General features: G+C 39.7%; 1 protein-coding gene across 22 annotated transcripts in view; it reads right to left on the bottom strand.

Annotated features, from left to right (window-relative positions):
• sugct (succinyl-CoA:glutarate-CoA transferase) overlaps window positions 1-12,770 on the bottom strand; it is a 544,214-nt gene that overhangs the window by 200,678 nt on the left and 330,766 nt on the right. The window contains exon 14 of one of the 22 annotated variants that reach the window (XM_069920682.1): window positions 10,199-10,333. The exons of the other annotated variants lie outside the window; for them this stretch is intronic. Within the exon in view, the coding sequence (XP_069776783.1) occupies window positions 10,211-10,333 (123 nt within the window). The 3' untranslated portion in view covers window positions 10,199-10,210. The remainder of the gene's footprint in view (window positions 1-10,198; window positions 10,334-12,770) is intronic. 22 annotated transcript variants of the gene reach the window in all.

Here is a 12,770-nt window from a genome sequence, read left to right as displayed (position 1 = left end):
AATGAGATTCTATTAACTTCCCTTCTTAATTGTGGAAACTGCATGTACTTTTAACAAATCATGCATTTCAGAAACTCTGAAATCTCTTACCATTTCGATGACATGCATTTAAAAAAAATTTTTGCTTCCAGAATAAATAACTACGTTTTCACATCATTTAGCCAGCACGGATAGAACCATGCTATTATAGAGCCATTGCCCAGATTCGAATCCAGAGCTGTCTATAATTAAATCCTGAGTCTGCATGGGTTTCCTCCAGATTTTTTTTGGTTTCCTCACACATACCAATGATTTATGGGGTTTATAAGTGATTTTGCATATATGGGAGTATTTGGGACTGGAAGAGTATGTCACCAGAGTATGTTATCTCCAAACAAAAATAAAAATCCTATTCCATTTTTGTGTGAGACTTTCTGGCTGAAACATTCTATCATGAACAAGGACTAAAACACAATGCATTGTCAAAGAGGTCTTATAAGCCTTTCTCCTGTAATCTTCTTGAGGATGTGAATATGAGCAAGTAATAACCAAATAATGCATCTGTATTATTTGTCTGTATGTATGTTATATCTGGTTGTATGTCTGCATATTTTTGCATTGAGGACTGGAGGACGTTGTTTTGTCAGTTTGTATGAGGATGACAATAAACTTGACTTGACTTGAAGAGAAGATTTAGATGCAGTGAAGAATGGTTGGGCTCGGGAAGGTATCAATGAGGGAAAGAGGATTGATTGTAAAAGGCGGGGGGCAGTGTGTGGTCTATTGTGGAGATGATAAGAGAGGGAAGGAAGATAGCAGGAAAGGAAGGTGAAAGTTAGGAATATAATCAAAGAAGGTTGGAGAGCGATTAGATTTTACAAAAATATTGATCATATTTGGACAAATATCTATATGAATTCTGCACCATAGTTTCAGCACTTTACATCCCTGTATCCCCTTCTCACCCGCAGCTTGACCAACCATCTACCCTTACATCCTGTTTTCGCTTCACAAATTTTGTACCTGTACTTCTTTTACTGGATTTGTAAATGTTCTAATCCTCATTTAGTCAACAGTACAAGCCTCTTCCTTTATCTTCAAAAGGAAAGCACAAAGAGCAGATGCTGGAAATCTGAAATAAAATCAGAAACTGCTGGAAATATCAGCAAATTACAGTCATGAGAAAAAAATTTGGATTTATTTATTATGGTCACGAGAAGAGATTCAGTGAAAAGCTTTCTTTTACCTGTCATTCAAAAGCCAGCAAAGAGCTGCCACATTTCATCACTATCTTGCAAGAGAAGAAAGGAAAAAAAGGAAAGAAACAAAATGCCTTCAGAGACACTAACTGGTCTTGATCATGCTGCTTCCCCTGATTTGCCTGCATTCAGACCATATCCTTCTATGACTTACCTATTGAAATGTCTAAATGCCTCTTAAATATGGTAATGGTATCTGATTCTCCACTGACCATTGATGGTTCCACCGTCAAGGTAGTCAAGAGCACCAAATTCCTTGCCGTGCATCTGGCAGAGGAACTCCCCTGGTCCCCCAACACCAGATCCATTGCCAAGAAGGCCCAACAATGCATTTACTTCCTGCAGCAGTTGAAGAAAGTTCAGCTTCCATCCTCCATCCTCACTACATTCTACAGGGGATACAAATAGCACTCCATCACTGTCTGGTTTTGAAACTGTACCATCTTAGAACACAAGTCCCTGCAGTGGATAGTAAAGACTGCTGAGGGGATAATTAGGGTCTCTCTCCTTGCCATGATGGACATTTCCAATGGCCTTTATTTGTGGAAAGCCATAAACATCGTGAAAGATTCCTCTCACTCTTCCAACAATCTGTTCTCCCTCCTGCCATCCGGGAAGAGGTTCCAAAGCTTTTGGGCCCTCATGACCAGATTAAGAGACAGCTTTTTTCCAAAGCAGCAAGGCTTCCGAACTCCAGGGACACAGAGCTGGCATGTGTAAGATAATATTTAATAAGTGATATTATTTATATGTTATTTATAAAAATGTTTCTGAGGTAACTTATCCATGTAAATAACCAGCTCCATGGTCAGAGAAACACTATCTCGTTTTCACTATTCACTCCAAGGTTTATGGTATGAATGACAATTAAACGTGACTTGACTTGATTCCACCACCTCCTCCAGTTGCACATTCCAGATATCAACCATCATTTGTGTAAAAACCTGTGTTAATGTTTCCTCTCATCTTAAACCATTCCCATCTTGTTGAAACCCTTACCATGACTCTCTACTTTATTATGCCTCTGATAATCTTACGTGAAGTCACCTCACCCCTTAGCCTCCTACGTTCCAAGGAAAATAGCCCAGTCTATCCAATCTCTCCTCATAGCTAAAGACCTCCAATCCAGTTAACATCTTAGAATCTCCTTGTAACTCCCTACAAAATAATTCTATCCTTTCTATTGTGTGGCAACCAGAACTGCAAACATCACCTCAAGTGCAGTCTAACCAGTATTTTGTACGTTGCAACATAACATCCCAACTCTTGTATTCTCTACTCCCATCTATGAAGGCATATGCTATCTTCCAACCATATTGACCTGTTGGAATACTCAGCTGATCAGAAAAAATCTGTGGAGAATGAAAGGTCATCAACCTGAAATGTTAACTGTCTTTTCTTTTCAACTGTGCTTGCTGACCTGCTGAGTTTTCCCAGCATTTTAATTTCTAGTTCAGATTTTCAACTTCTGCAGTATTTTCCTATTCAATCACTGGGCAGGGCATGGGGTTGAGGATTGGAGACAAGTGGGGGGGGGGGGGGATGGAGAACAGGGATCCCAACTTAGGATACCCATCAGCAAGTTGTTCCTTTGTTAAAAAAAAGTCATTTCTGAGCCTGGGTTCAAACTAGACCAAATATTATGAAATTATCCAACCTCAGCACATACCAGGTGGTAAACCACAAGGCAGAAAAGCACAATTTCACAATATGTAATCTTGGCATACATCCACAAAATAGAAATGTAAAATATATCTTTGTTTTTGCTGCTGAGTTTCCTCCTGTGTTTATTTAATACTTAGAATGTTATTTTTACATGCCTCATGGGATATCATGGAGACACAATTAAGAGATGGGATCAATGAGATTGGTTGCATTTGGGTGCTAGTTTACAGCAAACAGATCACTAGTTTTATTTAAATAATGTCTGGGCCAAGAAGCGTGTTGACTGCTTATGAATGGAATGGATGGACAGAACCTGCCCTCAGATGGATGCCCACCAATCAAAAGTTAACTATTAGAATAGACAGAACCTCTGGTTTCACAAAAGTAGCTTAAATTTATTCAATCCCTTTCACCTCCTCAGGATGTTCTCAAAATACTTCATATCCACTAAATTAATGTTCAAGTATAAACAAAGTCATATAGACCAACTTATCTGTGATAGATGAAATTTCCATAAGCAGGAAATGAAGGAACCAATAGTTAATTTGTATTTTCATAGGTGCATAGACATTGGTTATGTGGTGGCATATTTTTGTATGCCACATAATTCAATTTTAGCAATAAAAATTATGACTCAATGCAAAATGCAGGTAGTCTGTGACTTTTCAATCCACCTCTTTTGATTATCTGTGATACTAACCCAAAAGGACCTCAAACTTACACAATGTTAGTTCTATTATTTTAAATTGACAGCACATGGTGTTCACCATCCTTGTGCCACACACACAGAGAAAGATTCACACAAACTATGAAGACTTTACGTGTAATTTTCCTAGGCTAGAGCTGGGAACTCAACTTAAGTAGGCTCCATTAAAATTTGGTACCCAGTACATCTTGATCCTTGATCCATCTTGCAGTGTCCACCACCACTGTTCAAGCTACCAATCTTCAATCTCTCTACTAAACTGCTGATTAGACTTTTGATTTTCAAAATTGATTCAACCAAATAGCCCTCCTGACTAAATGTTAACTTTGCTTCTCTCTTCATACATGCTGCTTGATCTTTTTTAAAATGTCTGAATTTTCATTTCAGGGTTTCAGTATTTGCACTCTTGCTTTTAATTTATGAAGATCATAACAGAGAAGAAAGGCCTTAAAAAATATCAAGAGGTTATACAATTGAAAGAGTTATCCTGGAGTAGAAAAGATTAAGAGGAGATTAGATGGATATTAAAGACAAAATTTTTTAAAAGGTAAGTAGGATGAAATTGTTTCCAGTTACATACACTATCTGAAAGAAATGTGAAATCAAATTCTATAATTACTTGCAAAAGGCAATTCACATAACATCACCTGCCTCCTGAAGAGTGTTTCTGATCTGTTAGACATACGTTTGGAGATATTTCTTCATTATGAGTAGAATTCTTCTGTCATCGGCAATGGAGGTCTTTTTGGAATACCAATCACTTTGTGACTACTGTGCTTTTTTTCTTAATGATGTTCCAAATTGTTGATTCTTGATAATCCTAAGGATTGGGTGATGTCTCTTCCTGTTTATTCTTGTTTTTTGGCCTCATAACGGCTTCTTTGACTTTCATTGGCACAACTCTGATCTTCATGTAGAAAAATGGCAACTGCAGACTCCAAAGGTGAACAAAAGCTTTAGAAGCAAGCCAAACTCTATTATGCCTGTACCAATGAAGCAAATAAACATACCCAAGTACTTCACATATGTGAAGCCATATGTCCCACAAATTATGGTACCCTAAAATTGAGGGAACTATTTATAAAAAGTGCTGTAATTTCTATATGTTCAAACCCAAATGTATCTGGAATGCACTCTTTAATTACATGTGAAATGTTTGATTACAAATTTAAAACTGTGGAGCACAGGGGCAAATAAAGGAAGAAAAGTGTCTTTGTCCCAAATTTTATGGAGCACACTGCATATGCCCAAATGTCTTTTGAATGTCATTCAAAATGGTTAGCGTAGCAGTTAGCGCAATCCGATTACAACACCAGTGATACAGGCTCGAAAACAGTGCTGTCTGAAAGGAGTTTGTATGTTCTTTTTCGTCTTTATGGGTTGCTCAAGTTTCCTCCCACCCTTTAAAGCGTACAGGGGTTGTAGGTTAATTGGGATATTTGAGTGATATGGGCTTATGGGCCAGAAGAGCTTTGTTAGCATGTTGTAGGTCTAAATTAATAAAAATAAATGTAAACATTAATTATAACCACTTCTACAGCTTCCTCTTGCAGCTCATACCATGTACAAACTGTTGACATTTTATAAACCTTGAAAATATCAATCTTAGCTTATTACAATCCAGGAATAAAGACCCTGCCTATTCTGGCCTCCAGTCCTGTTAAAATTCAGGTGATCTCTTCTGCACCCTTTCCAACTTAATGACATTCTTCCTCTTGTTGATAATGACAATGATCTTATTGTCATATACATTGTAGAATGTACATATGCACCAAATTTTTTACTTGCTGGAGCTGAATTTTAAAAATATCAATAATACCATCCCTTAAATTAAATTAAAAAGAGTTTACATATACAAAAGATGGGTAGTTAATAAACAACAGTTACAAGAAAAAAAATAATGTTACTGATGTAGATAATCCTTTTAGTGGTGTCAGAGTAGTCCACGATTAGTGAAACAAAGGGAGGTTCAACAGCCATTGGAAAAAAAATATCCTTGCACCTCGAAGACCTAGTTTTCAAGCTTCTGTATCTTCAACCTGAAGATAACAGTGAGAAGAGGTGATGAGAATCCTTTATAATGTTGGCTGCCTTCTTGAGGCAGTGCCACATAGGTGTCTGCAATGGATGGAAGGTCAGAGCCTGTGATGGACCTAAATACATTTGTAACCCTCTGCTGCCTTCCGTGTTTCTGGGTACTCGAATTATCAAAGGAGGCTGTGATGCAACCAGTCAGTATACTTTTCACAGTGCACCTGTAGAAGTTTAATAGAGTATTCGATGACGTCAAATCTTCTGACTTAGAAAGCAGAGGTATTAGTGTGCCTTCTTCACAGTTACTTCGATGTTTGAACTGCAAGTGGTTATGTGGACTCCCAGGAAGTTGAATGTTCTAACTCTCTCCATCTTCGTCCCATCAATTCAACCAGATGTCTGGTCCCTTGGCCTCTCCTTCCTAAAATCCACAATAAGTTCCTAACTCTTGGTAATGTTGAAAGCATGACTGCTGTTATGGCACACCCAACCTGGTTCCTGATCTCCATCCTGTACTCTTACTCATCATTTCCAGATATTTGATGAACATTAGTGGTGCTGTCAGAAAATTTAAAGATTGCTTTGGAGCTGAACTTGGTTATGACGTTATAAGTGTACAGAGCAAGGGATGAACACAATAGGTGTTCTTGTGGCCAGGTGATTGAACACAGAGTGGAAGGCCAGCATGATGGTGTTTGTCTATGGGCAAATTGAAGTGGGTGATGGGAGTTGATCTTTTCCATAGCCCATCTCTCAAGGCACTTCTTCATGGTAGATACCACTGCTATTACCAATTGGTATTGGAGTACTGTGTGTAGTTCAAGTGGCCAGGACTGCACACAATACCCCAAGTATGGTCTCACCAATGCTTTGATCCCACTTTTGTACTCTGGACAATGAAGGCAAGCATGGTTGGTCACTACTGTGGACATTGCTGGAAGTATCATGGATAAGGTGTGCACTACACTGAAGATGAGCCACAGTATTGCGAGAGGGAGCTGCACCCCCATTGATCAGGGAACTGGGTGTGCGTTAGAGTCCTTGTACTCAAGTGTGTGTACTCAAGTGCGTGAGCGAGGGAAGTATAGGTTCACTATTGTCAGAGTCCAACCAAAGTCTGAGGTGAATGTATCGTCAGTTAAGTGAACTAGTGATCGAGCAATGTTTAACGTTCTCCTGTTTGTTTGCTGTGGGTTTATAAAAGTTACGTGCAATTGTAACAGTTGTGTCTAAACTCAACTCTCAGTGAACCCACCAAACCCGATACTTTTCTCAACATGATACGTAATGAAATAGAAATATAATAAAACACAAAATTGTCTTTAGTCTGCCATAGCATCACTGAGTATCTGTGGTTTCGCCTCCAATGCTCCCACAGCCTCTGCAGCCACACACAACTCCAATTTAATTCAAACCATCAATAACCCGAGCCCAGATCCAAACCTCCCACACAATGAAGAAGCCTTCAGTGCATAGGGCCCATCAAGACCTATTCTTACTCTCAGCAGCCTCTCAAATCCCAGTTCTCAAACATGGTTCTTATGAGCTTGTCTCCAGCAGTCCGCAGCCTGATATGTCCTTTAACCTCAAATTGCCAGCAGTATGCAGTCTGTGTGGGTTCCTCACCCGCAAGTCACCAACAGCTCACCAGCTAATTGTGACCTTCAGCCGCAGAGACCCTCAAAGGTCCGCCACCGTGGTCACTGTCCTCCTTCTCTATGAGGGTATTCTCCCTGTTAATGGTGGACTGTGCCAGTCTGCTGCTCCCCCAGAGTAAGCAACCCCGTGAGGCTGCTGCAGGAAACAGGTGTCGCTATTTTGGTCCCAGATACTGCAGTTGCAGGTATTTTAACTAAATCACTGTTGGTTCCTTTAATAAACCATTTACAGCCTGTAAGGAGCTGTTGGTAGTAGGACCCTTCGGAGAGATCACTGTGTCTCCACTCCCCACTCTCACATTCTCATATACAATGTAAAATGATCCAGTGATCATTCGGGGATCAGAGGTGGAGAGGATGAGTGAAATGAGTCACTATCTCAAAAGTCCTTTCCTAGACCCAACACATTAATGTCATGGTGAAGAAAGCACGTCAGCGCTCTACTTTCTCAGGAGTTTGTGTAAGTTTGGTATGACTTTGAAAACCTTGGCAAACTTCTACAGGTATGTAGTGAAAAGTGTGCTGACTGACTGCATCACAGAGCTGAAACTCTTGTAAAAGGTAGTGGACACAGCTCAGGACACCATAAGCAAAACTCTCCCCACCATCAAGAAAATCTACTGGGAACACTGCCTTCAAAGAGCAGCAGCAATCACCAAGGAGCCACACCAAGTGCTCTGTTCTTGTTGCTACAAGACTCACACCATCAGGTTCAGGAATAGTTGCTACCCCTCCACCACAAGACTCCTAAACAAAAGACTCAATCAGAGACTCATTTAAGGACTTACTTTGCTATTACTGAATGTTATTTTTCTGTATTTGCGTAGTTTGTTTGCATTTCTTTCTTTATTTACATTTCTCTCTCATATATACATTTTTTTGAGTACAGTTTAAGCTCCCAATGAGTAGAAAGTATGCCTGGCCTGCAGGAAAAAGAATCTCAGGGTTTTATGCAATGTCATGTATGTAGACTGACAATAAATTTGAATTTGAACTCATTCTTGTTACTTCCAAGGAGTACGTTTGAAGAGCTGTCAAATGTTCCTCATATGCTAATCCCCACATTCCAGGAATAATTCTTATGCATCTTCTCTGTTTGCACTCCAATGCCAGCACATCTTATCTTAAAAAAGGAGGCCAAAACTGGACCCATCCTCACTCATGCCTTATAAAGCCTCAACATCACATCCTTGCTCTTGTATCCTATTCCTCTAGATTTGTATGTCACATTGCATTAGCCTTCTTCACCTCCAACTCACATTGGAGGTTAATCTTTTGGGATATCCACCATGAGGACTCCCAATTTACTTTGCATTTTCAAATTTTGAATATTTCCCCATCCAAATAATAATCTGTCCTTTTTTCCCCTCCTATAAAAGCACATTGTATTTTCCCACATTTGTATTTCATTCACCACTTCTATGCCCATTCTATGTCTCTCTAGAGCCTCTGAATTTCCTCATCACTACCTGCCCCTCTAGGTATCTTTATATCATCTGCCAACTTAGTCACAAAGCCATTTATTCCACAATCCAAATAACTCATATACAATGTAAAAAAAAGAAGTGGTCCCAACATCAACCCCTATGGAAAACCACTGGTAACCAGTAGCCAACCAGAATAGATATCTTTGCTCACACTCTCTTTTTCCTGCTAATCAGTCAATGTTAGTAACTTTCCTGTAATTCTATGGGCTTTCATCTTGTTAAGCAACCTCATGTGCGGTACCTTGTCAAAGGCTTTTAAAAAATCCAAATAAACAACATCCACTTCATGTCCTTTGTCTCGCCTGCTTATGGTTTCCTCAAAAAATTACAGTAGGTTTGTCAGGTAAGATTTTCCATTGCGAAACCATGCTGACTTTGGCATATCTTGTCATATCCCTCCAGGTACTCCGTAACCTCATCTTTGATAATTGACTCCATCAAGTTCCCAGACACCAATATTAGGCTAACGGGTCTACAATTTCCTTTCTGCTGCTTTCCTCCATTTTTAAATAGCGGAGGGACCTTTGCACTTTTCCATCCTCCAGAACCATGCCAAAACCTATTGATCATTACCAGTGCTTCCACAATCTCCATAGCTATTTTTTTCAGAACCCGAGGGTGCATTCCATTTGGTACGGGAGATTTATCTGCCCTTAGACCTTTCAGCTTCCCAAGCCCCTTCTTGCTGCTGATCATGACTGCACCTAACTTTCTTCCCTTACACCTTGAATGGCAAGTATACTGCTGATGTATCCTGCAGTAAAGTCTGATGGAGATTACTTATTTTGTTCCTCTGCCATCTCCTTTATTCCTATTTCAATTTCTCCAGTGTCATTTTCTACTGGTCTTATATTGACCCTCACCTCTTTTTCACTTGAATATACTTTAAAATGTTTTTTGTATCCTTTTTGATATTATTTGCTAGCTTCCTTTCAAAGTTAATATTTTCCTTCCTAATGACTTCCTTAGTTTAATTTAAATTTTTGCGAGTCACTAGCTCAGAGGACCTTTCCTGGACCCAACATACTAATGTCATAGTGAAGAAAGCCCGTCAGCACCTCTACTTCCTCAGGAGTTTGTGGAGGTTTAGCATGACATGAAAAAACATCGGCAAACTTCTTCAGATGTGTAGCGGAAAGTGTGCTGACTGGTATGGGGGTAGCAATAGCTCTGAGTGGAAATTCCTGCAAAAGAAAAGTGGACACAGCCTAGTACATCATTGGGAAAACTTTCCCCACCATCAAGAAAATGTACAAGGAATGCTGCTGTTGGAGGGCAGCATCCATGCTACTCAGGACATGTTCTGTTCTCACTATTCCAATCAGGAAAGAGATACAGGTGCCACAAAACTTATACCACCATCACACTCCTAAACAACAAACAATCAGAAATACATTTAAGGACTCTTACTTTGCACATTATTTAGTGTTGAATATTTATTTTCTGTATTGCATGGTCAGTTTGTTTACATTTCTTTCTTTTGCATTTGTAGCTTTTCTTGAATACAGTGTTCTGCACCACTGATAAGTAGAAATTCTGTCTGGCCTGCAGGAAAAAGAATCTCAGGGTAGTATGTGATATCAAGTATGTACTCCAACAATAAATCTGAACTTTAACTTTAGTTGAATTCTGTAGCTTTTAAAAGCTTCCAGTTCTCTATCTTTATGCTTATTTTTGCTTTCATGTATGCCCTTTCATTTGCTTTTACTTGGGCTTTGATTTTCTTGTCAGCCACAGTTGTGCTATTTTTCCATTTAAATATTTCTTCTTTTTTGGAAATGTATCTGTCCTGAAACTTCTTTATATCTTGCACAAACTTCAGCCATTTGCTGTTCTTCTATCCTCCTGACTCGTGTGCCTTGCCGATCAACTTTGTCCATTTTCCTCGCTCATACCTCTGGTCCCCTTTATTCCACTGGAATACTAACACATCAAATTTTAGTTTCTCTCTCTCAAACTGCAGGGAGAATTCTATCATATTTTGATACTGTCTCATAAGGATTTCCCTTCCTTCACCTCCCCTATCAATTCTGGTTCATTACTGAATACACAATCTAGAAATGCCATTTCCTTGGTCAGCTCAACCAAAAGCTGATCTAAGAAGCCATCCTGAAGTTGTATTGTAAAAACTCGTATAATAGTTGGTCCTGTATAATAGTTGGCCCCCATTTTTTGGCCTAAAAATTGTGCATTTTCCACATGAGAGGTCTGCCTCTCTTAGTCTCCAACAGCCTGCCCATCAGAGGTCTTGATGCCCCAACCACAAACCCTCGCCTCAGTTGCCCGCTCATCCGAGCTCCCAATGCCCCGACTACCCACCCATCCGAGTTCCCAATGCCCTGCAACTTCCAGTTGTGTCTCAAGATCATCTACCTTATTTCTCATTCTGCAGGCATTTAAATACAAAACGTTCAGTGTTATATTCATCACCCTTTCCAATTTTGTTTTTAAAGTATCTGAAGTTAAATCCTTAATCTTATGTTTGCAATTTTTCCCAAATGACTACCTATTCCTTCTCATTATCTCACTACACAGTGCATCCATTTGTGTATCTTCTGCTCTATTCCCTGCCCTCTCATTCTGGCTCCCATCCCCCACTAAACTAGTTTTCCTTATAGAATGACTCTGTATTGGACAACCCCAGGAATTTCCACCTAAAATGTTGGTTTTGAGTAATGCCCTTTGTATAATATGACCCACCCTTGTAAATTTGGTACTTATTGCTAACCAGTGGATGCTGTTAAAAACAAATTACAATATTTTAATAACAAATCATCATTTAAAGGCTTAAATTTTATTTGGATATTTTAAAATAAACCACTATCAGCTCCTGTAACAGGCCATTTAAAGTCTGTACAAAGCTGACAGCAGTCAGACTGGGCAGATAGTCCCCGCGAAGGAGTGCTGAGATTTTGCAAATAACTAACAGGGCATGCGTGAGATTCCATCAGAGCCAACAAGAAGATAGCAGCGGTATTGAGATTTTGTCGTCAAGGTAAGAATTTTAGACCCTTTATGTAGGAAATAAATTTTACGTTTCAGATCATTCTACGCAATGTCACACATGGCAAACCCTTCCCAACAGCTCTAGCAAACCTGCTCATCAGGATATTGGTCCCCATCTCATTCAGGTGCAACCCATTTTTTTTGTGGCGGTCATCTCTTCCTTAGACGGGATCCCAATGATCCATGAATCTGAAACCTGGCCCTCTGCACCAGACACACGTGCATCTGTCATAATTTCCTATTTCTGCCCTCACTGGCATGTGGCACATGCAGCAATCCAGAGATTACAACTCTTAAAGTCCTAAATTTTAGCTTCCTTCCTAACTCCCTAATTCTTTCTTCAGGACATTATCCCTTTTCCTTTCTGTCATTGGTATCAACGTGCTGAGCCCGGGCGGAGGAAATGTTCAGTTTGAACTGAGCATACGCGAAGAATCGCGCATGCGTGAGGATCGCATACATGCACTGCATTGGAGTGGGCCCTGACAAAAGGGTCAGGCCTCCCCAAGCGACCTGAATGAGTTGGGCCTGTGGGGAAAGGCATGCTGACCCAGGGTTGGGAGGCCTGGGCAACGGCAATGATGTCCATGTATCCTACGGAGGAAGAGGAAGAGGAGGAAGAATACTTTGATGTAAATTTTGATTTAATACTGAAGGTTACTAAATTTATTAAAGGTAGGCTTCAAATGCTTCAGAAACTTTCTAAAATATCTAGAAGTAAGTCTCCAATGTTACAGACATTTAAAATAGTGCAGGTGGAAGAAAACACTACAATTTCTGTTTCAGAAGATTTTATGAGAAGTGTGGACAATATGACTCTTCAAGTTGCTCAAGGTTTTCAAGAAAATAAGCTACAATTTGCAGAATGAAGGGGTGAAGTGGCATTGATTAAGCAAGATGTGGTTAAATGTTTCAGAGAAGTGGATGTGGTTCAGACGGAATTTAAGGATATCAAACGAGCATTTCGTGATTGTAC

Source organism: Narcine bancroftii, chromosome 2, assembly GCF_036971445.1.
Source record: "Narcine bancroftii isolate sNarBan1 chromosome 2, sNarBan1.hap1, whole genome shotgun sequence".
Classification (NCBI taxonomy): Eukaryota; Metazoa; Chordata; class Chondrichthyes; order Torpediniformes; family Narcinidae; genus Narcine; species Narcine bancroftii.
This window is presented reverse-complemented; position numbering and strand designations above follow the sequence as displayed.